This window comes from Monodelphis domestica, chromosome 1 (assembly GCF_027887165.1).
Source record: "Monodelphis domestica isolate mMonDom1 chromosome 1, mMonDom1.pri, whole genome shotgun sequence".
NCBI classification, from domain to species: Eukaryota; Metazoa; Chordata; class Mammalia; order Didelphimorphia; family Didelphidae; genus Monodelphis; species Monodelphis domestica.
In genome coordinates, this window is record NC_077227.1 from 731,686,973 (window position 1) to 731,714,762 (window position 27,790).

The following is a 27,790-nucleotide window of genomic DNA, read 5'->3' on the forward strand; positions in this document are numbered from 1 at the left end:
CCTCCACACTTTGGGGGTAATGTGGAGGACTCACAGGCAGCTTGAAATTGCACACTCGGCATAGGAGCTTGAAAACCTTTGCCAATGCTTTTCTATACCATAGGATATCAGTATAAGCCTATGAGACTTTTTAAGACCATCACTGATGTTTGGGAGTAGGAAGATGAAGCTCATCAGAGAAGAATTTTAATTTTATTATTTTTATAGGTTAACAGGTGTTCTCCCCACTTTAATGAGGGAAAATATAGGCTTCTCTAGAGATGATTGCATTATTACCTTGAATTCTTGCAAAGAAATGGGACTTTTTTATCAATATCTATGGAGAATACAACAACAATTATATTTGAATGATAAACAGATTTCTTAACACAGATTCTTCATGGAAGCAAAAGTAGCTAAAGAGATATGATTGAGGTGTAACAATTAAAATTAAGTTACTCTGCCAAAAGTATTGTATTTTTATGAGGTTTATTAAAGATTAAGAAATCAAGAAAATATAAAATAATACAAAATAAGAAAAGTATGTGTCTAGGAGGGCTGGAAATCCCATTCACAGCCATTTACTCTACATCTTGAGAGATGCATGAGCTTAGAAGTGGAAGCAGGGAGAGAGAGCCAAAGTAGGCAGAGAGTCAGTTTAAATACAAATTGAGTTCTCCTACTCAAGTGAGCACTCAGGGTGATATTATAGGGAATTATGGGAACTACCAAGGACTTCTGGGAATTGAAGTCTGGAGTTCAAATCTCCATTTTACAGAGGGAACTGACAAGGTTTAAACCCAGTCTGTGTAAGCCTGGACTTTGTAGTTATAATGATAACAATTAATAAATGACACAAAAGAAATAAAGGTGATCATTTTCTTCACCTGTGTAGACCTTACATCTTATAATCCTTAGTCTCCTTCAAAGCAGTGTTTGTTGTCACCTCCTCCATAAGAGGCTGTGTATGATCATTTTTAATACCATTACCTTCCATCTTAGAATCAATACTAACTCTTGGTTCTAAGGCAGAATGGCAGTAAGAGTTAGGAAATGGGCGTAAAATGACTTGCTCCTAATCACACAGGTATAAAGTGTCTGAAATCAGATTTGAACTCAGGACCTCCCATCTCAAAGTGTAGCTTTCAATCTATTCAGCCGATAGTTGCCCTACCTTATGTGATTCTTTGAATGGTAAGTGCTCCTTCTCTTCAAATTGCTTTATTTCACTTGTTTTGTTCTTTGTACACAGGAAACAGGATGACATTATTGTAGGTGGAGGGTGAGAGAAGCAATACATTTGGAGTGACCAGTTGTAGGCTCAAATTCTGTGTGTGCCATTTCTACATATGTGAACTTAGATAACTTCTTTCTGAGCCTTACTTCCCCCATTGGACTTCTGCAGTCTCTTTCAGCTTCATGATATTATGACCCTGTCTTTTATATACCCAAATAGTACACGTTCACTGAGGAAATGAACAAAGGTCTCTGTATCCTCAACAGAGAGCATATGAGTCGAATGACTATTGAATTGAAATGTTGGAGCAGAGCATGAACAATTAGCTTTTGTTATTCAGCTTTTTTCAGCCATGCCCAACTCCTCCTGATGCCACTTGGGGTTTTCTTGGCAAATATACTGGAATAGTGTACAATTTCCTTTTTCAACTCATTTTACAGATGAGAAAACTGAGGCCAACAATGTTGAGTGACTAGTAGATGTCTGAGGTCAGACTTGAACTCAGAAACATGAGTATTCCTGACTTCAGGCCCAGTACTCTGTGGATTGTGCCTCCTAGCTATCCCATGAGACATAGTGGGTAGCATAGTCATCGAATATTCGTGCATTGGCTTTTACTAGCATATTTCCCTTTAAGCTTCTTCCTGAGGACAAATGCTTTTAAAAAATCAGATTCAAAGTTAAGTTTGCTGATTAATATGTCTGTTTACAAGTCTGTTTTTCCAACAGCACTTTAAGGCTAAATCATATTGGCTAAAAAGTAGTCTTCCATTATTTTCCCAGAATGACAAGTCAAAGTGTAATGGCAAATTCTGGTGAAAAAGTTCAATTTAAAAGAATTTCAGGATTTCACTTTAAAGTAAATCAAAATGGCAGTTGTTCTTTCAACTGTCCATTTTGTCATCCAATCCAAGCAATCTAAGTTTTCATGCTCTCATCACTGCTCAGCTAGACTATTGTAATAGCTTCCAAAATGATCTGGCCTTTTTCTCTTCAATCCGTCTTCCACAAAGCTGCCAATTGCTGTGCCTAAAACACAATTATGACCTTATCACTCCTCTACTCAACAATTTGCAGTGGCTCCCTTTTGGCTCAGGTAACAATAAAATTTCTTCAGCCTGCCATTTAAACTCAACCACAATGTGGCTGCCACTTACCTTTACAGTTCCATTTGATTTATTTCATTTATATTATTCCTTTTTATGCACTCTCCATTTTCCTGCCACTTATTTTCAGTAGATGATATTCCATAGTGAGGAAGAGTTGTATATTGGAATCAGTACTTATTTTGGAGTCCCAGGTCCTGAATTCAAATTCTAACTATGCCACTAAATATTTCCATGACCTTAGACAACTCATTTATGATCCCTTGGATTGATTTTCCTCCCTTATAAAAAGAGAATATTGGAATAGGTGATCAGTGATCTCTTTTCATGAGTGGTCCCTCATGCCTGGAATTGTTTCCCACCTAACACCTTGCTTTGTAGAAAGCCTGGCTTCCTTCCCATTTCCACTCAGATTTCCCCTATTTTGAATGAAATAATCCCATTTCTATTTTGTACATGAATCATATGTACTTATTTCTGTCCTGATCTCCCTCCTTTGATACATCCTAACTTCCTAACCTTCTTGATCCTCCTTTCTATTTATTAGGAATTTACTTACCTATGTCTGTACTCCATATTTCTTCCTAGGCACAATAGAGGTAATCTGTGTATGCTAAATGAATGAATCCCCTTGTAAATTCCTTGTTCATAGGGACTCTTCTTGTTTCTTCCTTTGTCCTAGCATGGTGTTATTTGATTGTTCCAGTTGTGCCTGGCTCTATGACCACATTTTGGGGTTTTCTTGGAAAAGATACTGGCTGGAATGGTTTCCCATTTCCATCTCTGTATCATTTTAGAGATGAAAAACTAAGGCAAACTGGGCTAAGTGACTTGCCCAGGGCCACAAAGCTAGCAAGTGTCTAAGGCTGAATTTGAATTTATGAATGAATTTTCCTAATTACTAGCCCAGTACTCTGTCTACTGTGCCACCTATTTGCCCCCTTACTATGATATTAGACCCATTTTTAAAACATATGTTGAAACTGATTAAAAACTGTCCCCTGTCTCATAGCCCAACTTCTGTAATAAACTAATTTTTAATTAAAATTCCTCAAATACCAGCAATGACAGTTTGCGAGCCAGTTTCTTTCTGGCTTATTCTGATCTTTTCTATTTGATTTCTCTTTTTAAACCAGGGTAAAACACGTGAAAATGTGAGAAGTCACTTGGATGGTGTGAACATGTGCTTCCTTGAACCATACCGGAATGGAATTACTGGAACAGTCTCTCACCTAAGAAAGTTACTTGTATTAATTACGCTCATTTTGGGAACTAGTTGAATCCAAATGATATGTCTCTTGTCTCTGAGTCACCATTTTTGCCAATGGGTATGAGTTCCTTGTTCTCACCATTTGAAAGTGGGACAGGAGAGGATGGGAGCTAAGAAGGGAATTTAGCAAAAAGGAAAGCATTTCTCAAATTGGAGCTCTGATGCCTCAAAGATAGTTTTGGATTCATAGAGAACAATGTCACCAATATATACACGGAATACTCATGCTACCTGCGCTATGACCTCCCTAGCCAAGAATGCCACTGATCTCTCTCCTGCCTACAATGGTAGGAGGCCTGGCTTTGGAATCAGAAACCTGAGGCTCTATTTTACCTCTCACATAGTGCCTGTGTTATCTTAGGTGAGTCATTTAGACTCTCAAAGTGTTACTTTCTTCATTTTGAAAATGAGAAGGCTGGTATGAGTTTTTTATTGCATATGTGCTATGTGTCTTCTTTCACAACATGACAAACATGGAAATAATATATAATATTATAATTATAATAATATAATAATGCATGATAGTTTGCATATAATCTATATGATATTTTTTGCCCTCTTTGGAAAGAGGGAGGCGAGAGGACACAGCTCACAAAATGACAGAATAGTATTATTAAATAATGTGTCTATCTATAATTGGACAAAGTATAATAAAGATAATTTTAAAAAAGAAAATGAGAGGACTGGGTTCTTTGGCCTCTTAAGTCCTCTGTAGATCTAAATCTGAGGTCCTCTGATCTATATTCAAGTTCTAGTTTTGCTACTGTGTGATCATGACTTTATTTTCTCTCTGAAAGTTTTTAGCCAAATAAAAAATTAATGGAGTTGAATAGATGATCTCAAAGATTCCTTGTGGTTCTAAAAGAATAATGTTGTGATCTCTACCAGTTCTAAGATCCTATGAAGCTGGATTCACCAACTTCAAATGATGCTGTTCTGGGAGTGAGGAGCTACAACAATAGGTACCATTAAGTGAGAAAGGAAGCTGTTTTTGAAACACATTTAGTGTTTCTATACTATTAAAGGGAAAAACAGAACTAGAATCAAGTAATTTGTTTTATTTCTAAAGGAGCTCAATTTCTATCATAGTAATTGTTGTTGCTGATGATTTTTCCAACATAGAGTTCTTCTTGTCTTTGAGACTGGATTCCATACTGTGAAGGGTTAAAACTTTTGGTAGGAGTTTGAAGAAAGGTCAGGAGAGCAGTTTGATAAAACAGGATTCAGTTTATTTTGAGGAAAGTTCAGATAGGAGATAGAAAGGAGGAAAGTGAGAGTAATCTTTAACTATACCTAAAATTCCAATCCTAACTAAAATTTCCAAAAAAGCCTAAATTTATCTACCTTTGAGGGCAATTTCTTCTGCCAGGGTCAGGTCCAGCCTCTCTACCTACACTGACTATCTAAGAATTTATTCACTATCCAACTCCCTAAGTTAATCAGTAAGAATTAACCAAACTCCAATCCCCTTAAATCCATTTTCTTTACCTTAAGTGTCAGTTAGAAAACTCCAACTCCCAGTCTTAGAGACACAGAGACAGACCCCAGCTCTCTAGGGAATCCAGAGACAAAAGCCCTCATGGTCAACTGACACTTTTACTGCTATCCTTCCTTCTTATCCTAGGTAATGGAACCTTCAACTCCCTTTCATAGAGGCTGTCAGTTAACTGACTCTTACTGAGAAATGTTTCTGCTCCTTTGTCTCTTAAAGGGACAGGGGGAGACATTATGATACCTTTTTTTTAAACAATATTCCATTTCATCATGGTCCTGAACAGGATTTACTCTGGGTCAATTAGAAAGAAAAAGCACCTTTTGGTCACCCAGACCTTCTTCTGCAGTTTAAACACACACACACACACACACACACACACACACACACACACACACACACACACTCAGGCTATTTCTCACTCTTCTCCATTCTGCCTGTCCTCATTGGGGCACCCTGTTTTCTCATACTAACTCCAGATAATCAGGTTTCCTGAAATGTGATAATCTCATAGAACATCAGGAGCTTATGTCTTTATAGAAGACAGTATGCCTTGCCAGCCTGGAGTCAGGAAGACTTAAGTTCAAATCTACTCTTTTTCATTAACTGTGTGATACTGAATAAATCATTTAACTTTTCTGCTTTACTTTCCTCATCTCTATATGGTCATAGTAGTATCACACCTCTCATGTTTGTTGTAATGCTCAAATGAGATAGTATTTGTAAAGCAATTTCTCATGGTCCTCAGCACATCACAAGTACTATATAAATATTCCTTCTTATTGTTATCATTATTGCCATGACCTGAGGGCAGATATTATGTCATTTCTGTTCCTGTATCCCCAATCACTAGTATAGTAACTAGTATATGAAAGATACTTAAGAAATATTTGTTGAATTGAATTGAATTGGAAGATTCATAATATAGAGTTTGTCAGAACCTTATTTATCATGGCCAATCCCCTTCTTTTCTAGGTGTGGAAAACATGAGTTTCAATCCATCATCTAATTTTGCCCACCAAAACTCATTCTACATTATCGGTCTTCCATTCCACTTCTCTATTCCCTTGTGGTAAGAGTAGGGTTGGAAGGAATGGCAAATTCAAAGCCGGGGATTTTGATTTTTGTTGTGCAAAGACCCCTAGAGTAATCTGGTAAAGTCAATGTAGTGTTTCATAAAATATTTTTTCTTTTTTTTAATAAATGGATGAAATAACTATATAAGATTACAAAGGAAACCAATTATTTTGAAAAAAAGAAAAGGTTGTTGACCCTTTGTTAAGAATGATCTAAAGGGACTTTAGGATTCCTTTCAGACTTAATGTTTTATGATTCTCTGTCTTCCTTCTCTCTATCCTATGACTCACAATTTCCCAGCTCTGTGCCCCAAGACTAGAACATTATGCTTTCTGCTGAGAAAGGCCACTAGTTGGATAGGTCCATACTGGAGTGAGCCTGGCGATGTGTATTTTTAATTTTGAAAAGGACTTTCTTGAAGCAATATCTTAACTCCATGATGAAGGCAAACAATGAGATTTCCAGTAAGATGATACTTCCACAGGGAAGTCATGTTTGGGGAGGAGGTTTTGTTCATGGTTTCAAGAAGTTGAGATGTGTATTGTTTCTTGGGGATAATAAAATATTGCCTTAGGAAGATGTGACAATAGGGACTTAGTCGTAAACAACTGATAGTCATAATTATAGGGTTTAAGTGGAAAACCTCATGTAAAGAACATCAAGGTGAAGACAAATTGAGATCAGAAGAGGGGAGGCACCATGAAATGCCCCCAAGTGATACCTGCTGCTCTTCCTCATATAATATGAGCAGACACCACATCCTGGGATCAGGCCTTGACAGCATTTGGCAATTCTTAACTCGCAGAAAGAATAGTCATGAAATGAAGACATCTGTCTACTTTTCCTACACAGGTCATTAGGGAATTTTAGATAGTAACTAGTTTTGCTATTATAAAACATGACAGCTCTTTGAGGATACATGGCCATGGAGGAGAACTATAACTAGGGTGAGGAAACTGGGACATTTCCCTAGGGCACGAAAGTTAGAAAGTGTCAAATTTGAAGGAAAATGGCAATCACTTAGAGTACTTCAATAATATATCACACCTAGGTGGCAAGAAAGATCAAAATAAGTAGCTACCAGGTGGCATAGGGATGAGCTTTCCTGTTTGACTTTTGCTTTTTATCACCACCACCACCACCACCACTACCACCATTCCAACTATGGATATATTTTAAGTTTTCCTACGTGGAAACTTTCAATTTCTTCTTCCCAATGAGAACACATAGTATTAGGATTTGTATAGGGTTCATAATTATACAAGCTTGTCTGGAAATTGAGATTATAGCACGGGATGAAATCTGGACCCAAATGGAAAACCAAAGGGGCCTGAAATCCTTTATTTTTCTCACAAAGTAATGTGGAATGCAATGCATTCTCTAGAAGACTCTATTTAGAATCGTAAGCTTTGAGGAAACATTTTAGTTTGCTATATTGAAAGAATCATGGGGGAGTAGGAATGTAATGGAACTTGGAATCAGGACTCACTGATCTGCTCCTCAGGATCTATGATGTTGAACTCATAACTGGCCATCTCTGTGCCGTAGTGTCATAGAACCCTGGAATTTAATGATCTTAAAAATAACCTTCTACCTTTAAATTCACATGACTCCATAACACTTCTTAAGAAAAATTCACAGTTCTTTCTGGTTTAAAAATTCTGTGAAATAAGCAATGAAACTATTAGGAATCCAATTTTACAGACAAGGAAGCAGGTTGAGAGAGACTTTGTTGTATAATGAAGGAGGAGATTGTGGCTATGTTAAAAGACTAATAGTCAAATAAGAAAAGAAGGTATAAGACAGCTAGGAGAAAGCAAGCTGGTCAAATGAACATGAAGTAATCTCCCTTATCTTGAATTGTCCCAATGAGATTGTGAAAGATTCTCAGAGGACCCATATTTAGCTTGTTGGGGAAAGAGATGGGTAGTTTTCTGAACCCTTACTAACTTAAGCTCTGATCACTCAGAAATAATTCAAATTTGAAAGATGGAAGGGCAGGCTTTAAAACCTTTATTACCCTATACACTAGTTGTTATTCAACTGCAGCTTGTCTTGGTATTCAGGCATCATTACCTCCAGGCATTCTCAAAGGAGCTCATGGAAAATTCAGAAGATATTTTCTGAGGGCTAGGAGGAAGTATCTAAGTGAAGAAAGAAAAGTGTGTTCCTTAAGCTGTCAGTGACAGTGGGTTGATTTGCCACAAAATTCATTGTTTAATGAAGGGGATGGCTCTACTACACTAACAATAGCTAAAGTCAATGGTCAACAATCACATGGCTAGGAACTTAGATCCATTTACTTAAGAAACACCTATTTTTAAACATTTACTCTCCTCTGGGTACAATGCTGGGTGCTAGTGTAAGGGGTAAAAATTATAGTTACACTGAATATTTGAGAGTTGGTCGCCAAGGACTTAATTACTAAATTTCAATGAATTACTCAAGTCAGAATGGCTTTTATGCTAGTTTATTTACAAATAGATAGAAGAAATTAAGAAAATGAGAGAGAAAGAGAATGAGATAGATAGAGAGAGAGAGAATGAGAGAGAGAGAGAGAGAGAGAGAGAGAGAGAGAGAGAGAGAGAGAGAATGAGAGAGAGAGAGAGAGAGAGAGAGAGAGAGAGAGAAAGAGATAGCTATAGCTGTTCCGGCCTGGTCTGAACCAGTCAGGAAGTCAGAGGTCCCAGCAAATGGGGGGCCCAGAGGATTAAATTAACAAGTTTTCTAGCCACTGAGGCCTCCTCCAAGATGAGAGGCCTCTCCAGAGACTAGTGTCTCCAGAAAGCCAAGGAAAGGGAGTCAGGTTTTTAACTCACCACGCAAGAGTCCAAAGGGAAGCAGTCTGAGATCTCAAGCCCAAGCTACTCCTTGGTCAAGTTCCAAGGTTAAGATTCCCTCAAAGGAAGTGGCCACAAAATTTAAAGGCAGTTCTTTTCATCACTTCCTGTGTCTTATGTTTACCAATGGTGGCTTAAACTTGGCTTTAGCCTACCCAGAGGGCAGTCTGTTGTTTCTGATTTGCCACTTGCTAGCACATGTGGGTCATAGACCTTCTTCCCCCATATAATCCTTAAGTGGGGGTGTCTACATTCCTGGTGATTAAAATTCTAAAGAATAAGTAGGGTGGAGTTAATCTCAATTTCACACTAGGGACACAAATATAAGAGTGAGAATCCCTGCCCTCCAGGAACCTACATTCGAATGGGAAAACTATATTTAGGAAGATAAATGGAGAGTGCTGAAGTCAGCAAAACTGGAGTTCAAATCCTACCTCTAACAGGATTAGCTCTGTCACTCTGGAAGAGTCATTTGCCTTCTCAGAGTTATTTTCTTCATCTGTATTGTAAAGGTTAAAATTATGGTTGAGACAATATAATAATTATATTTGGTCGCCAAGGATTTTATTTATGAAATCCTAATGAAACACCCAAGCTAAGCTGGAAATGTTATGGTGATTTAATTGATATAGTGGAGAAGATTAAGAAGAAGGAAGAAGGAAGGGGCTAGTACTGGGCAGGAAGATTAGGAGATCTAGAAAGTAAGGTTTTGAGTGTGAAGGAGAAAAGAATCAGCCTGCCCTCCAAAGGGGCTCAGCTCGAACCACAGCTCAAGGGCAAAACTTACCACCAACTCTCCAAGATGTTGAAATGCCTAGCCCACTCTCAGCCAGAGTTGCCTCTCCAGGGAAAGAGGAAGAGAGAGGAAGTGACATGCCTTATATGGATGGTTTTACCTCACTTTCCTGTGTCTCATCTGTACCAATGATCACTTAGCTTGACTTAGGACAGCCCAGGGGTTGTCCATTTTTCTGCACATGTGTGTTGAAGGCCATTTCCTCAGATAATTAAATCTTGAGTTTGATGCAGATCTTCCAAATCTTGTTAAACTAAGAAGGGAGGAGAAATGTAGAGTTTCCAAGACCTGATTCTGTTATTTCAAGTATCTCCATTGTTACTGATCAGGAAATAGTTAAATAAGATCTTCTAAAGTACACTCTGAATAGGGTGGAACAGTTTTAAAATTCACAGTATAATGAAAATAATGATGGCATCTGCTTCCCAGGATTTTCATAAGGATCAGAGGAGATAATATGTGTAAAGTGATTTGCAAATGGCAAATTGCTATATCATTTTCTAGGTCTTCTGACTTTGAGTCCATTGTTTTCCCTCTACTACCCATGCTCAAGAAATGCCAACCCATAAGCATGGACCTGAAATGACACAAAGCATCACACAATCTTTCAGGTTAAATGAGTTTATTTAGTTAGTGGATACAATGGTATAGTAGATACCAGCACTCCAAGCTACACCTATATATTTGCCTCTAGACTGTCACACACTTTCAGATTTCCATAGCTCTAAACATTCCACCATTGGGCCTTCTATTTCTAGCAAAAAATTAAATAAAATCATAACCAAAATGGCAAAGGCAAGCCACCATATTGTGCTTCAAATGCTGCTATCAGGATTTCAATTGGCAAAAGTCAATTTTAGTTTTTGTCTGCGAATGGGAATAATTGATCACATGAGCAAGAGTCATAGCAGGACTAGAAGATAAAGAACAAAATACAGATTAAAAGAAGCACTTGAAGCTGGATTATTCAGGTTTCCCTATGTTAAAAATTCACATACTATCATGAAGATATGACCTCAAAGTTAAATCATTTGATCTGTGGGCCACACACGTAAGCATATCGGCTAGTACATTTTTTGCACTGAAACAGAAGCAATACAAGTTTTATTTTCTACCATCACCCCCACCACCCCCAACCCTAGCCTTTTCACTTAGCAATATACCTGCCAACCTAATGTTTCTTGCATGCATAAATTTTTGCTTTGATAGATCAAAATTTGTCTTCCCCCTCCCTCCCCTTCCCGTAGACTTTGAGATGAGAATTCTTTGGCCAGTTCTATGCAGGTGTTTCAAGAGAAGCTTCCTGTCAGCTTTGGGCAAGATCATCTTGCTAACTCAAGCTGCCCATGGGTTGATTCTGTCTGATCTGATTTCATGTTACATGCAAACTGATACTGGTTCATTAACTTTTCCCCATGCCAGAGGCACATAAGTCGGCAGGTACATATACAAAAAGGATTTTAAAAAAGAAAAAGAAAACAAAACCCTCTTTTTTTCCCCCTGGTAAAGCCTAGTGTCCTAAAAGGAATCCATTGCTTTAAATTCACTTAATGCCTGTACAGGAGAAATGTGTTTCTTCTGAGAGCCTCGTCTAACTCTTGTCTGATATTCTTCTGGTTTTTCTCGCTTCACTAAGGGCTTTTTCTCAGGAGCTTTCATCTTCCACGACACCACAGGGGAGTTCACAGCTGCTGTCCCGTAGACCTTCTGATATTTGGTAGAGGCCACATAGGAGGCTTTCACGGTGAGAACCACAGCATTCATCAGGTTCTTGGCTGCCTGGATGAGTGATGTGGCACTGTCCAGCTAGAAGAAGGGACAAGAGAATGAAATATACAAAGGTTACTTATTTAAAGTCAAACATGCAGAAGAGGACCGATGCATTTCTGCCCTTATTGTGGGGAAGGCAACCCACCTTTGTCAAAAGAGGAGCTTATGATTGGAAGAGATAGAAAAGGAGTGAAGGGGAGGCTGTTCCACCTCCATTATTCCCCTATGTACTCCCCAAAACTCTTTGACCCCAGTGCATTGAGATTCTGAGCAACAAAGGAAGTTTTTCAATTGCCTTTCTATAGTTCCAGATATGAGTTGGTTAAAAGGAAAAATCCCTCTTTAGAGCTTGTGAAGATTTCATGATAAATATAAGGTGTTCCACCAGACTCTCCTAAAGAGATATTGCTCTCACTGACACACAGACCGCACCAAGAGTACCATTTAGCAGACAGTATAGGTTAAATAGTAAAGCCCTTTTCTAGGACTGAGTCATATCCATGCAAATGACTGTTGATAGAGAATGGAGCTTTGAAGAAATAGTTTAGATTTGGAGCCAGAGCAAGACTGGAAGTAAGTAATTTTGTGTAACTATGGACTCTCTGACTTCTAACCAAGATGTGAACTGTCATCTGAGATGAAATGAACAAGTCTTGAGTCCCTTATTTGAGAAAGAAAAAAGAACAATAATCATGGCAAATTACTTTTGGCAAGTTATAATCAGCATGATTATCAATTTCTACCACGTGGAATATTTTTTCAGGTTGTCATGAAAAAGCATTAATTTATTAATTGATTCAGGTCACTGACCCAGGACTCTAACTGTGAGTTTCTCCCAAGTCAGTATTCTGAGTCTTTTCTTTTCCCTTTACACTCTCACTTAAAAACATCAACTTTTGTTGGGTTTAAATATCATCTCAATACAGATTATTTCCTGATTTATATAAAACCAGTCCTAGCTTCTCAGTGGAGCTTCAGTCCTGGATAACCAACCACCTTTTGTACAGTTCCAGTTGAGTGTCCCACAATCATTTCATCTTCAATATGTCTAAGACAGAATTCATTATCCTCCCCCATTTTGTATTTTCCTGCTATGGTTAAAATCTTCATCATCCTTCCAGTCACCTAGTTAGAAAATGTCCCTTGGAGTCACCTAGGAGGCCAAACTTGTTATTTCTATCCCCCTGCTGTCCCTCACATACTCCTCTTCTCCACAAAAAAAATGTTCTAGTTTTGAGTTTGATCGCCTCTCACTGCATTATTGTCATAGCCTTCTAACTGATCTTCTGGCTTCTTGTTTCTCCTCTTAACAATCAGTCTTACAAATACCAAAGTTCTTTGCTTTGAAGCAGATAACCCTGACATCCCCTTAAATTACAATCTCCAGTGACTTCCTTTTAGGCCAAGAATTAAATATAACATGTTTTGGGGTATTTAAATCCCTTCACAACATATCCTCCTCATTCTATGGTTCAGGCCATATTGGCCAGCATGCTAGTCTGGACACAACACATCATCTGTCATCTTCTTCTCCTTCCATTCCTGAAATGATAATTCTCCTCTTGAAATCTATAGTTCACTGAAGATTCAAATCAGGATCTACCTTTTGCATGAAAGCATTCTCTTCACCCCCACCGGTGGTTAGTGCCTTCTCCTCTAAGGCTAACTTGTATGGGATTCCTTATTGCCACTGGAAGATGATAAAAAGTTCTTTGAATTTTAAAACCATTCAAGATCTGTCTCAAATATCCTTCCAAATTTAGTATCTATTATTATCCTTCTTTCATTATTAAGCCTATTCTAGTGGACCTCAAACTCTCCTTATCTCTGTTTCTCACACATAAAACTCCTTGTCCCATTCCCATGTCTTTGCACTGGCGTGTCTTTATGAACACCTTCCACAGCTTTGACATGACAGAAACCCTCACTTTCTTCAAGCTGAAACACAAGTATTTCCCAATCACAACTGCTAGTGCCTTTCCTCCCTAACTGTCTTGTATTTCTTCAGAATACATTCCATACATATCAGTTGTGCACATATTTTTATATTTATATGTTGTCTCCCCTCATAGAATATAAGTTCTTTGAGAGTAGAAACTGTGTCGTTCTCTTCTATTAATCCCTAGCTCCCAGCACAGTGCCTGGAGTATATATAGTAAGCACTCAATAAATATTCATTGATTGATTTAATTATACTCATTAAGTCCAATACGCCCACCAGTTGGGAGCAATATAATGCCAGACCTATGGAGTGAAGTGGTGAGCTGTATATGCATCTGGCTTTTCTGTTTCCCAATGTGCATTTTGAAAAAAATTAAACTTTCAAAATAAGGGAATATTGAACTCTTCCTTCCCTTCCTATACCATAGGTCAGGTACTCTTCTATGGGCTGATGAAACAGAAGGTGGCAAAAAAGACCCTGTTATCCATACTCTCAAAAAGCTCATGGTCTAATAAGAGGAGACAATATTAAAAAAAAATAACAACAAAAAATTATGAGCATGAGAAATGGATTGCATAAATTGCAGACATTTAAGAGAGAGAAGGCACTAGCATTAAGACAAATCAAGAATCAGGAACATGTCTGGCAGAAGGTGGGACTTTAACTAAGACTTGTAGGAAGCCAGGAGCCAGAGACGAGTAGAGGATGAGTTCTATGTATGGGGTATAGTCAAAGAAAATACTTGAAGTTGAAGACAGATTGTTGTAGATGAATAAAAGGAGATGTGAAGAAAGAGAGATCTGACAGAAATATTCTAGAGAAAAACGTTGACAGGACAAGATCTTAAACCAATGCCACCCTGGGTCCAAAACTTCTTTTCTAATATATTTCTATATATATCCAATGCCATGTTGCCTCTTCTGCTATTTGATACCTAAATTAATAGATCATAATATTCAACAAGAATGAATTTCACTAAATGGCTATGTTGTCAAAAGGCTATGTCCCAATCTGCATCAACCATGGAACTATATACAATTTCAGTTACACTCTTTTAAGTCCACACATTCTCTCATTGAGCTCAGAATGCTCAGCTCATGAGTATGAACTGACTTTTTCTAAGGATTACCAAGAAGAGACAATCCTCAATAATGCTAACAAGAAAAGCAGCTAAATCTGGATGAATGGAATCCATAAATCATCACAGGAAGCTTATGTGAGTGAATGTATTTCTAAAATCCACTTTCCCACACCATGTGAATGAATCCCTAACTGGACAGGCTTGGATTCTATTCTCCCTTCTTTTCCTAAAATGACCTTCTGGTTATCCACTAAAAATAAATAGATATATAGGAAAAAAATAGAAAGTAGTCAAAGTCCAGGCTTCTTCATCAATTATTTATCCTGACCTAATAACACTAAATTCAAACTTATCTACGTATGGATATTTGTATTTTCTTTCTTATTCTCAAAACAGAAATTCTGATTAGTAAAATTAACCTGATCTGTTGAGCATATCTTCTTGTAAGACTACTTATTAACAACAAAATAACCAGATTAACTAAGGATAGGATTATTTTTTTTGTGAAAGTTCATCAAAGCAACAGGATTATTTTTAGTCCCAAATAAAGAAAAATTAAAGAAAAAAGAAATATTAAGAACTTACTTACTATATGTCAATTATTGTGCCAAACAGAAGAGAGAAAAATCCAGTGGTAACACAGTCTCTGTCCTCAAGGAGATTACACTCTACTAGGGACAGACTACAAGTATATGGCAATTGTGTTTTAGAAGGAGTGTTTTCATTTGTAAAATCCCAGGGATAATGAGTGGAGTCACTGAAGAGTTGATTGAAACACATTTACCGTTATTAGCATTAGCATTAGCAAGCATGGGGATGTTTTATTGTGTTTATTATTATATGTGTAGGAGTGGGTTCTATTGAATCAAACAACTATCTTAATAGCAATTAAGGTAACAAATTAATCTGCCCCTCTACCTTTGTCCCCTTGCAAATATCTCTATTGAATCACAGGAATTAAACTGGAGACAAAGATTCATATTTGATGGTGAAAGTCATTGAATGAAATGAGATTTCCCTATGCAGGAAGTTGTTTGAGATTTAGATAAAATACTAGGCTGCTTTCTGGTGGAAAATTTCTAGCCAGGCATCTGAAAGGGAATCACTGGGGGAAGAAGAGATCCTATTTCTTCTCTCCCTTCCTCCTTGATCAGATAATGATCCCTTGAGTTTTGAAAGGTTGGAAGATTTGCATTTATCAGCAATATTCTAGCTGCTTTCCTGAATCAGAAGTTGATAATGACCGTACCAGCATTGGGAAATTTGTGGGAAACTAGCCAGATTAAGGAAAGGCAATTTCAAGATTATAAGGAATCTGGTAGACAAGTAAAACCATACCTAAGGGAAACTACATCAGTACCCCCATGAAGAGGAGAAAAGGATTTCTGGAAATGATGATCTGTAGAGCCTTCCTTTGCCAAATGTCTTCTCTTACTTTTCTCCTCCCGAAATCATAGTTCATTTTATTATTTTTTCTGTCTCCTGTTTGGTGATGATGTGTTTGGGTTTTAGATGTTAATATCTTTTGATTTGAATTAGTACCAAAGCATCTTAGTTCTTAAACAAACATCATTGGGAATTTTGTTTTTCTATTTCCATGTAAATTCTTAAATTATGTCTCCTCTTCCACTGGTAGTGTTTTGGAACCTCTTGGGGCTTCCCTTGTGTCTTGTGTTTGGATTTCAATTTTTTTTTCTTTAGGTCTGGCTTATTCCTCAGAAACGCTTGGCAGTCTTCTATCTTAATGAATGTCCATTTGTTTCCCCAAAAGAATATACTCAGTTTTTCTGGATATGTGACTCTTGGTTGTAAACGCAAATCTTTTGCCCTCTTCAATATCAGATTTCATGCCTTTTGTCCTTTAATGTAGAACCTACTAGGTTTTGTGTGATCCTGACTGTAACTCCTTGGTATTTGCATGGTTTCTTTTTGAATTCCTGAAGAACTTCTCCTTAGCTTGGTGGCTCTTGAATTTAGTTATTACATTCCTCAAAGTGGTCATTTAAAGATTTTTTTCTGGAGGTAATCTGTGAATTCTTTCGATTTCAATTTTATTTTCTTTTACAACTATCTCTGGGCAGTTTTCTTTGATTATTTCTTGTAGTATGTTGTCGAAGGTTTTTTCTTGATTATAGCTTTCAGAGAGCCCAATAATTCTCAAATTGTTTCTCCTGGATCTGTTTTCTAGATCATTCATGTTTTCCAATAAGATATTTCATTTTTTCCTCTTTTTAAAATTCCTTTCATTCTGCTTTATTGTTTCTTGGTTTCTCATGAAATAATTAGTTTCTAGATGATTAATTCTGATTCTTAAAACATGATTATCCTCTTTTGATTTTGTTTCTCCTTTTTCAATTGGCCTGTTTCTTCTTGTATCACTTTAATTTTTCCTTGCATCACTTTCATTTTTCTTTCCCTCTTTTCCTCTGCTGCTCTTACTTGTTTTTTTTTAAGTCCTTTTCTCAGCCCTTCCAGAATCTGTGTCCAATCCATATTTTTCTTTTGGACTTTCTGTTTCCTCTTCACTTTCACTGCCCTCTTCCATGTCTATAACTTGATTTTTGTCTCCATAAAAATTCTTTAGAGTTGTGTTTTGTTGTTGTTGTTGTTGTTGTTGTTTTTGCTTGCTCATTTTCCTATCTAATTATAGTTAGGCTTGGGGGATCATGTGATGCTCTGAGGTCTGAGAGCTCTGTTAGCTCCTTCCCCTTGCCTATTCAATTCATGTCCTCTCCTACTGAGCCCACTTTTCCTTGCACTCAGCATGTACTCATGGGATAGCATGTCTACAATTTTAAGAGGGATGCTATATAGCAGTTATATTAAAGCTAATTACATCTTGCTGGATAATTATTATCATGTGATAATTTATAGGGAGCTTACTGGTAAAAACTTGTGAGCAACAGCATTACAAGGAAAAATGATGACCCTTAGTGTTCTTCCAAGAATTTGATAAGAAGTAGCTAGATACCCTCTAGTTAAGGGAATGGGCAGCATGCGTATATGATGAGGTGGATATGGGGTGTTAGGATATAGCCAAAGGGCTATATAGCCATGAAATCCATAAAGATTCTAGAAAGGTGAAAAAATCCAAAGATGAGAATTAGAGTGTGGGAGGGATATTACTATTTGTATTGTTATTTTAAAATGTTAATGAAAATAATGAATATATCATATGGAAGGGGCATTGTCTTAGAGTAGATAGAGAGATGATATTACAGACAGAATGATCTGGGTTCCTTGACTAACTCATAATCTCTCAGAACCAGTGATCTCTCTTTAAAACAAAAAATTCCAGAATATATGATGATCTACATGAGGCAAGTAGATCTCAGTTTTTCCTTTTATTTTAAAAAATGGAAAAAAAAAATAGACCATAGATTTAAGTATGAAGGGATAGTTTATGTTATTGAGTCTAGTTTTTCTCATTCTACAAAAGAGAAAGATGAGATAAGTTACTGATTTGCCACACAACTAGTAAGAATTTGAGATAGGATTTGAACTTCGGTCTTACATATTTTTTTTTCTTTTAGTTTGTCTTAGTAACACCTTTAAGGGCAAGGGTTAGGCAAATACGACTAAGTGACTTGACCAGGATCATCAGACAGCCAGGATATATCTAAGATCAGATTGGAACCGAGGTCCATCACCTTTCTCGACCCCCTCTCCCCACAGGCTTGACACTATTCACCTTGCTGCCTAGCTGCCCCAGTTTTAATGATTTTCCAAGGCCAATGTTGTTCCCATTTTGTCACTTGGTTTTTCCACAAATACTATCACACTATTATAGCAGTATGCTTTCTCTTAACTACTTAGGTTCCCCAACCCAGTGTTAGAATCTTGTGAATAAAACTCATTCAGGGCAGAGTGAGCCAATTAGTAAAATCATCCAAGTATCCTTATTGGGTGGAGCCTTAGGAAACAGGGGTCTATGATGTCAAAGCTAAGTCAACATAGAGCCTGAGCATTGTGCCTCAATGGGTACAGGAAATAGTTTCATCAAAAGTAATCTACTATATAACAGGTATGTTTGATGGATGGGTTGGAGATAAGCCTGAAAAATTAACACAGGTTTAGAATATGGTTGGTGCAAGGGACAAGGATGCTACATTATGTACATTACAATATTTGCATCTCACAACAAATCTATAATGTGTAATAGGAGAGATTATCAACTTCCTGAGTAACTTTTGATTTTGTATTCCCATTTTAGTGCATCACTCAATATGGTGTTTAGTCAATGTGAATTGAATTGAATTGGAATTGGGTCCTATACAGGACTTTATCTGTTGATATTGTTTTTTTAAGATCACAGAAACAGTTCTTATTATTGTGATTATGAGGGAAAGCAAGCATTTTCTTCTGAAGAGAAAAAAAAGTATTACAGTAAAAAATAGATGTTAGCTGGTTCCCAGAAACCTTATTGGAAAATGTGTATAATGTTAAATAATTAATGTGATTATGATGGGACATGCTAAAGATGTGTTTTCCAATAATAAAATTCACCCAAATAAAATTATTGATGCACTCTTTTATTTAAGGTCTTTACTCATCCAACTATTTCCCAGTTATTAGCTCAATCTCTGTCTCTGTCCCCCTCTATCTCTATCTCTGTTTCTGTCTCTTTCCCTCCCATTCCTCTCTCTCTCTCTCTCTGTCTCTCTCTCTCTCTCTCTCTCTCTCTCTGTCTCTCTCTCTCTCTCTCTCTCTCTCTCTTATATTCTTATTTAGTTGTTACATTCTCTTCTCTATAAAATATCATAGATTTAGAGTTAAAATGGATCATTTAGAGGACATCATATCCAACTTCATCATTTTATAAAGGAAAATGAGATACAGAGAAATTAAATGACTTCCCCAAGGTCACATAGAGATAATATCTGAAGCAGAATTCAAAGCAAGGTCATACTCCAAGCCCAGCACTTTATAAACTAAACTAATAATATGCTAGGTTAAATCCTTTAAAGAGGGAGGCTGTTTCCTTTTGTCTTAGTAAAGCAGAGTTCAATGCCTGGAATAGAGTAGAGGGAGAGTAGGTTCATTGTTTGGTAGTCTGACAATTAAAATTACAACCTTAAACTTCCAAAATATTTCTCCCCCCCCATGGGAACAATTGCTAAAAAAAAAATCCAGAATGTTCTCTACTTTTAGAAGAGTTTTCCTTTTTAATGCCGGCTAGTCAATGGTTCAGAATTTCCTCAGCTTCCAAATGAGATTAGGCTTTAATCCCTTGTTTCAGATATGCGTTCAACAATGAAGGTGTGAAGGATGTATATCTATAATTTCCTTTGTACTTCAGCTTTGATGCCTTACTGTCTCTGATGGTGTCATGCCATCTTATAGCTGATTTCAGAAATGTGTTGTTCCCCAATCACCCTCCTCTACAGAAAGTTTGATTGCAAAATGGAGATGTTTGGAATATAGTTCATCTCTTTCAGAACAAGCAATGATTCTCACCACCACCCACCCTTTTCTGAAGGCCCTTTCCTATGTATTAATCATGCCTTTTGAACTCTCATGGTTATCCCAGCTATGATATTATGTTCATCCAGAGAATGCATTTTTTACATGGCTTGAAGGCCAGCATAAGGCAGAGTGAAAAGATAGCTATCAGTGGAACCAGCAAGATTCAAGTCTTACTTTTGCCAAATTCTAGCTGTGGGGACATGGGAAAGAAATGACTTTATAATGTCCCAGAAAACTAAGTTTTCACTGAATTGATGATGGGTGCAGAAGTCTCGATGTCAGTAATGACCCACACCAATAATGGAGGTCTGGATTGAAAAAAAAAAGTTAATGTAGCTATAATGGATGAAACTTATAAATGATTCATTTCATTTGATCTCTCAGAATTAGAACTTGAACTATAGGATCTTAGCCAATGATGGAAGTTCATAAGAGTAAGGCATCAAATAAGATACCATGTGTAAATCATATTAAAAATTATAAAGCTATAATATGTACAGAATCTACATCCTAGTAAAGTCATCTCAGCAGATGTGCCAAACCAGATTGAGGTCTCATACCTATTGGTGACTTAGGGGGATATCTTCCCCAAGCATGTCAAAAATGGATGGATGAGAGAAAATTGTTCCAAAGGCCATGAATGTGGCAGAAGCAAGTGCTTTGGAAGACTTACAGTTTGCTTAGACATGGAAAACATCAAGAAACATTTCATTGTATCCCAGGTGTCTTGACTTTTTTTCTTGCCCTTGAACTTCAATGACTCAGGATGAAAGAGTAAGCCTATTGACTAGGCAACTCTGCCTCACTGAAACCTAATTCATAGGCAAGTCATTGTCTCCATGATATCAGTAGTCATCTTTGAAAACAAAGGACAAACAACAACAAGGCCTTCATATTTGATCCTTGTAATTGGGAGTTACTGAAGTTTATGTTGTATCACTGAGTAACATGTCAGACCTATGCTTTAGGAAAATCATTTTCATAGGTATTTGGAAGATGGAATGGGAACTATATTAGGGGAAAGTTATGGCTAAGAGATGAATGAAATGACTATTAAAATAGAAAAGGTTAGATATTATGTGGTCTTAACTAAGGTGGTTGGCTATATGAGTAGCGAAATGGGCATTATAAAGGAAAGAATTTAGGGAGCTATAAATCCAAAATGTGGAAGGAATAGTGAATGAAATCAGCATCCATCATTTCTTCTTCATTGTTGTTGTTGAGTGGTCTTTGGTTATGTCTCATTCTTCGGGGCCCCTTTTGGGTTTTCTTGGAAAAGTTATTGGAGTGTTTTGCCATATTTTTTTTAGTTCATTCTTCTACAAGTCAAAAATAGCAACAATTCCAAGGGGTATTGTCTCAATAAGAAGGAACTTAGGGGTAGATTTGGGATTCAGGAAGGTATGGACTCAAAGAACTGTATTCACATTTTGCTTGCAACAATTATTAATCTTGTGAACCTAGGCGACTCACTTATTCCCTCCCTAAACCTTAGCTTTAAGACTCATAAATTTAAAGTTGGAAAAACCCCTAGAAGTTATAATTTAGGCCTACAGTTTTGTAATTGAAGAAACTGAGGTACAAAGAGGTTGTGATTTTTAAAGGTAAACAGCTGAGGCAAGATTTAAACCCACTTTTTTTTCAGAGTTGAGGTCCAGAAATCTAAAATTAAATATCATCCGGTTACAGATCTAAGGGTGGAAAAGACCTGACAAAATCAACTCACTCACTTGACAAATTGTAAAACTGAGAACCAAGGTATTAAGTGACTATCCAAAGGTCAAAGATTGTTCTGCACAGCAGAGTAAGGATTCAAATTTAAGGTCTCAGACTGCAAGATCTTAGCTCTTCACACTGGCCCCAGTGGGATTTCCTCTTCCAATAATATCTACAATATCTACCTCACAAAGTTGTTAAGGATTTAAAATGATGTTAGGTAGAGGGAATTGTTGGTAAATTTTAAAGTGTTATATAAATGTTGGATATGATTATTAACAAGACAGATCATCCATCTAGAAATATTTACACAATGTAAGTTATACTTTATCAACAATTAAGTAATTCACAATCTTTTGATGTTCCTAATAATTGTGAACTTTTTGGATGGCCCTGGATACATAGCAAGAAAATCTAGGTGCTGGTAGCTACTATCCTTTATGAGAGCAAATATTAGAGGCACAGGAGAGAAATGTCATGGAATGTTATCAAGCACCGTAGATTTAGGGAAGTCTAATCTCTCCTCTTTAAAGGTAGGGAAACTGAGATATAGATAGGTAAAAAGAATTGATCAAGGTAACCTAAAGAGGAAATAATGGAGCTTAGATTTGAACTCAAGACTTGTATCTCTAAATCCAGTAATATTTTAAATAATTCATCCCCTTTCTTATGAGGTTATTTGATATGCAGCTCCCTCAGAGTATAATGGAAGAACTGGAAGACACCCAAGAGGTAGATCATTTAGACCAATAATTTGGGAGATGAAGAAATTAACTCACAGGAATAGTTAAAAGATGTGCCCAAGGTTACAAAGATCATTAGTGGCAGAGCCAAAACTAGATTTCCTGACTCCAAAACTATCCCATGTGCCCCCTACACCATTTCCATTTCATTGCTTACTAAAATCGGTTGTAACATTTTAGGTTTATGTCTACTAAGGCTCATATAGAAAGTGGTCCATTTTCAGTTAGATATTCCAAGTTTCAAAAATCTAGACACTTAAAATGTGATGAGACATTTAACATTTCTCAAAAAGAACTGGTGTCAATACATTTTAATGGGAAAATTTATTGGGGCAAATGTCATGCAATTAATGACTTGTGAGAAGCAAGACAAAAATGGAACTAAGCCAATAGGAGGTACTTATGAGAAAAACAAGCCTTGAGAATGTTACCAAAAGATTTAAAAGCAAAAAAGGGAAGCAGTATGAGATTCCACTCTGATAGGGGTGTACTATTGATTTCAAGGCTCAGATAAAGGGTCCAGTAATTTTGAGTGGCCCTCAATGGGCTTTGAGAAATGGGGAAATGCCTTTCTCTAGCCTCATATGTTTGTATGTATGGATTGTAACAGGTCAAATATTGATTAGAAAAAAAAAACATGTAAGACTCTTATCTTTATATGCTTATCTTCAGTGTGTCAAAAGCCCAAGCTTCCAGTGCCTGCCCCATTCAAGAAGAGAAGGATCATGATTTTTGCCTCCACTTAGAGGAACTACAGGCAGGAAAAATCTACTTAAAACTAGAATATTTGTGACTTAAGGAATTACCTGAGGCTCAAATAAATCTCAGGCTAGCAGTTTCAGACAGAGTGAGAGACCCTCAGGGGAATTACAGTCCACTTCAGGTGGGAGCTAAGCTCCCCCAAAAAGTGACTTGTCCATAGTTGCATAGCTAATTAGCATTAAAGGCAAAATTTGAACTCCAATCTTTGTCTTTGCAAGACTAGCATTGTATTCTCTAGGACTGATTTTCATCTAACTAATGTCCTTAAATATCATAGAACTGGATATGTAGAGAGGCACTTGACTGTAAAAGATTAGAATCAAAACTAAGATCAAAGTTTATATTCTCTGCTTATCATAGATTCAGAGTCTAAAAGCGCCTCTAAGGCAATCTAATCTAGTCCAACCTTTCATTCTTCAACTGAAGGCAATGTAAATCTTGAAATTTCTCAGACTTGTGAATGTTAAAAATTTCCACATTGAGGAATCCTCCATTGGAACAAATTCCCTACTGCCCTACTGGAAACATTCCCCATTTTGATGTGAGAACTCGCCAGGATCAGAAATTGGAGGACCTCTACTCCACCCATACTTAAGACTGCTTTATGGGAGAAAACTCCTTGCTAAACAATGAAAGTACTTGGACCCATGCTTATGATGAGGCAGGGAGTTCTTTGAGACATGCCTGCTTTTAGAATTGATACAATGAGATGCTAGGTACCTATAAAGGTCGGGCAGGTTTTCTCTTGATGGGATTAGTCCACACACCAGTGTTTTCTCTGGTTCAGACTTACTGAGGGGATTAGTCGTCTTACTGGAATTCAGATGGGCTGACTTTTAGAAAACATTTACGGTGATTGATAGATGGAAGAACTTAGGGGAGGTGACATAGGAAAAAACCCCTTATATAAGAAAAGGTATCTCTTGAGCAAGAGATATTGGAGAGAGAATCCTTGGAGGCATGGAGAGCCTTGGATCCTTGGAGATAAATCCTTTTGGAGGAGACCCTTTGAAGATCTCTTGAGAAGAAGTCCCTTGGGAGGCTGACTGTGGCTGGAACTCTCTCTGGGGAGACTGTTCCCCAGACATCCTTGCTTAAGACAAATCTTGTGGTGAGTGATAAAAGACTGACTGACTGACTGATCTCTCTCTCTTAAGACTCAGGTCTAGGCCATGTTGGCTTAAGGCCCTTCATACTTATACCTTTCTCTCTCTCTCTCTCTTTCTTTGATTCCTCATTGTATTATTAACTAAATTCTCTATAAAACCCAGTTGACTTGGGCATATTCATAATTGGGAATATATTCCCTGGAGACCACCTTATATTTGATTTAAAAAGCAAGACACTATAGTGGAACATATTTTCTGCGGTCAAATTTACTCACCCTCTCTTATATCTATCACAATTTATATCTTCCACCATTTTAACTATTATAGTTTAAGCCATATACTATTTTAAATTCTACACCAAAGAAGTCTAAATGATGGTCACACAAATAATAAAAGGTACAGTCAGGTTTTTGTTTTTCTTAAACCCTTATCTTTCATTTTAGAATCTGTCAATTTGCAATCTGGAAACTCTTTGGTGCTATAGACAGCACGTCATCAGTCTTGCAAGCTGAAGGTCCTGAGTTCCATCCTCAAGAAGGAGGGAGTGATATACTGGGAAAAGGCTTCTGGAGAAAGATGAGAGTCACTTGACTTTGGATTGGGTTTAGCTCCCTCCTGAAGTGGATTGTAATTCCTTTGAGGGTCTCTCACTCAGTCTGAAACTGCTAGCCTGAGATTCCCTTCAGGGTATATTCCCATGGGAAAAGGGAACAATTGAAAACTTTGGGGTCTCCAACCTATAGACTAGTCCTAAAACTTGGGGTTCACCAGATCCCACTAGACCACAAGTATGGGGTTCCTAGATTACATGTTGACAAATCAATACTGGATATTGGTTCTAAGGCAGAAGATTGGTAAGGGCTAGACAATAGGGGTTAAGTGACTTGACCAGGGTCACACAGCTGGGAAGTGTCTGAGGCCATATTTGAACCCAGGACTTTCCATTTCTGGGCCTGACTCTCAATCCACAGAGATAACCAGCTTCCCCCTACAGTCAGGTTTTAAATTCTATTTCATTGACTACAAATCCAATAGTTCTCTCCACTGTACTTTGGGTTACTTTGGGAAAGTTATGCCAGCTCTATGAGCTTTAGTACCCTCACTTGAAACATGCACATAATGGTACTTGTGGGATGACATTTGTCTCTGGTATTCCAAGTCATAAACATTCATAATCTATAAGAACAAAGACCAAAAACTCTGGATATGGCCATCTCCCTGATATACATATGGTTACTGGAGTGCTTATTGATCATTTAATTAATAATAATTGAGTAAATATCCATAATGTGCAAGGTATGGTGTCAGATGATGGATATGAATCTCACCTATCATTTGCAGCATTTCTGAAATAGTACATCTGTTAAAATGATTTCCTAGCAAATCCCAAGACATACTGGCTAGTAGAGTTGCCTCATAATAACAGAGAAAAATAATTCTAAATTGTGAAATCAGACAAATCTGAAATAATCCAAGTGAATAATTTTAGTAAAGAATATTTTACTCTCCTATAAAGGATATGAGTTCACAGAAGTTGAGCTAGAAGGAATCTCAAAGTTGAAGTAGTCTAACTTTCTTATTTTCTAGATGGGACTTCAATCCAGAGCCATTATGTGGCTTTCCCAAGGACACACAGCTAATGCATGTATGAGAGGGAATTTATACTCGGTCAGCTGATGAATCAACAGGCAATTACTATAAACAAATTACATGCCAGATACTGGGGATGAAAATAAAAGTCACAACTCCTACAGATTATTGCCTCTAAATAGTGGAAACAATCCTATCTTTAGAGTCAAAGAATATGGGATCAGGTTCAGCCTTTGATATTTATTATGTGATGTATTTTGGAAAATTCAGATCATATCTCTGGTCCATCATTTCCTTAGTAGCTACATTTGAGACAGTTGACCTATGGGACTTCTAAGGGCTTTTCTTCCCTCCACAAAAGTCCTCTTTTAATGCCTAAAGATTATTTATAGGCAACACTGAAGGATGCTGATAGTGCACAAACTCTGGAAAGTCTTCCCAAACTTGTGCATGGGTCAGAGATGGCCTGTAGATCTGCTTTATGTGGAGGAACCTAGCTATGTTGAGAGACGTTTGATACTCAGGTGGAAAAAGTGAAGTATTTTTCAGGCACAGCCAATAAAGAAAAACAATTCCCATTGTAGAGGGATTGGGAATAGCATGAACGCAAGCAGTGCTCTCTAGTTCCCTGGAATATTGAAACTTATGATCCCTCTCCTCCAATTCCTCCTTAACATCTCCTATGTCAGACATATAATTTTATGCCTGGATGCCCTAGGGGTTTCCTCTGCTTCCAATTGCCAGACTAGTCACTTAATCCTGTACATCGTAACCAGATAACTTTTCCAAAGCTTTGGGAAGCAATGTGGTACAATGCAAAGGGCTGTAGAATTGGAGTCCAGAGACATGTTATATTGGACAAATTACTTTTCTTTTTCTCAGACTTAATTTCTTGCTGTATAAATGGGAATATCACAAGACCAAGAAGAGAAAAGTACTTTGTCATATGTTAGGAACCGGTGAACAAATTTTAAGTGCCCAAACCTCGAAGAGCTTCCTGTTAAATAAAAATAAAAATGAAATCACAGTTCCATAGGCTGTTATTTTAGTCCTCAAATTATCTACAAATGATATTTCCAGCCATTTTTCTAACAACACACCTTTCTGAAAGTTCCACTTCAACCATATTGGTTTACTCAGTGCTTCTCCCAGACTTTGCCTTCTTCACCTCATAATTTTGCCACATAGCAATTGACTTGTCTGAAATGCTGCATTATATAACTGCAGATCTTGGACTAAAAGAAAGCTCTCAAGCCATCTAATCCAACCTCCTCTCTTAAGAGTTGAAGATCTAAGTCAACAAGAATAAGTTAAGAGTTGATACACACAGGGGCAGCTAGATGGCTTAGTGAACTAGGATCTAAACCTAGAGATGGGGGGTGAGGTCCTGGGTTCAAATACGGCCTCAGATACATCCTACCTGTGTGGCTCTGACAAGTCACTTAACCCCCATTTCCTATTAATTTTCAAAAGGAAGAGAATCATTAGGTAGCATCCTCAATTCATGCTTAGGAGTAGAGAAAATATCTTTTATGCATCTTGAAGATTTCCCCAGTAAAGAAACAAAGCTGTTTGTTTGTTTGCTTGGTAGCTATTCAGTGTCAAAATTATAATGGTTCATATTCTAAAGCTCCTTAGGAAAGGCAAATGCTTGTAAAATAGAGAATTTTAGGAACTCTGCCCTGTCCAAGGTACCTGGGAAATAAGAATTAGGAACCTGATGAAAGGAATAGACAAGGGGGGGGCATCTATGTGGCACAGTGGACTGAGAGACAGGAGGATTTAGATTAAAACCTGGCCTCAGACACTTCTTA

At 37.3% G+C, this 27,790-nt stretch overlaps 1 protein-coding gene across 4 annotated transcripts in view; it reads right to left on the bottom strand.

Annotated features, from left to right (window-relative positions):
• Window positions 1-10,402: 10,402 nt before the first annotated feature.
• Window positions 10,403-27,790, bottom strand: part of CTNNA2 (catenin alpha 2) — a 1,548,366-nt gene continuing 1,530,978 nt past the window's right edge. For all 4 annotated transcript variants that reach the window (XM_056824737.1, XM_001364449.4, XM_007477790.3 and 1 more), the window contains one exon: window positions 10,403-11,603. In XM_056824737.1, coding sequence (XP_056680715.1) covers window positions 11,316-11,603 — 288 coding nt within the window. In that variant the 3' untranslated portion in view covers window positions 10,403-11,315. The remainder of the gene's footprint in view (window positions 11,604-27,790) is intronic.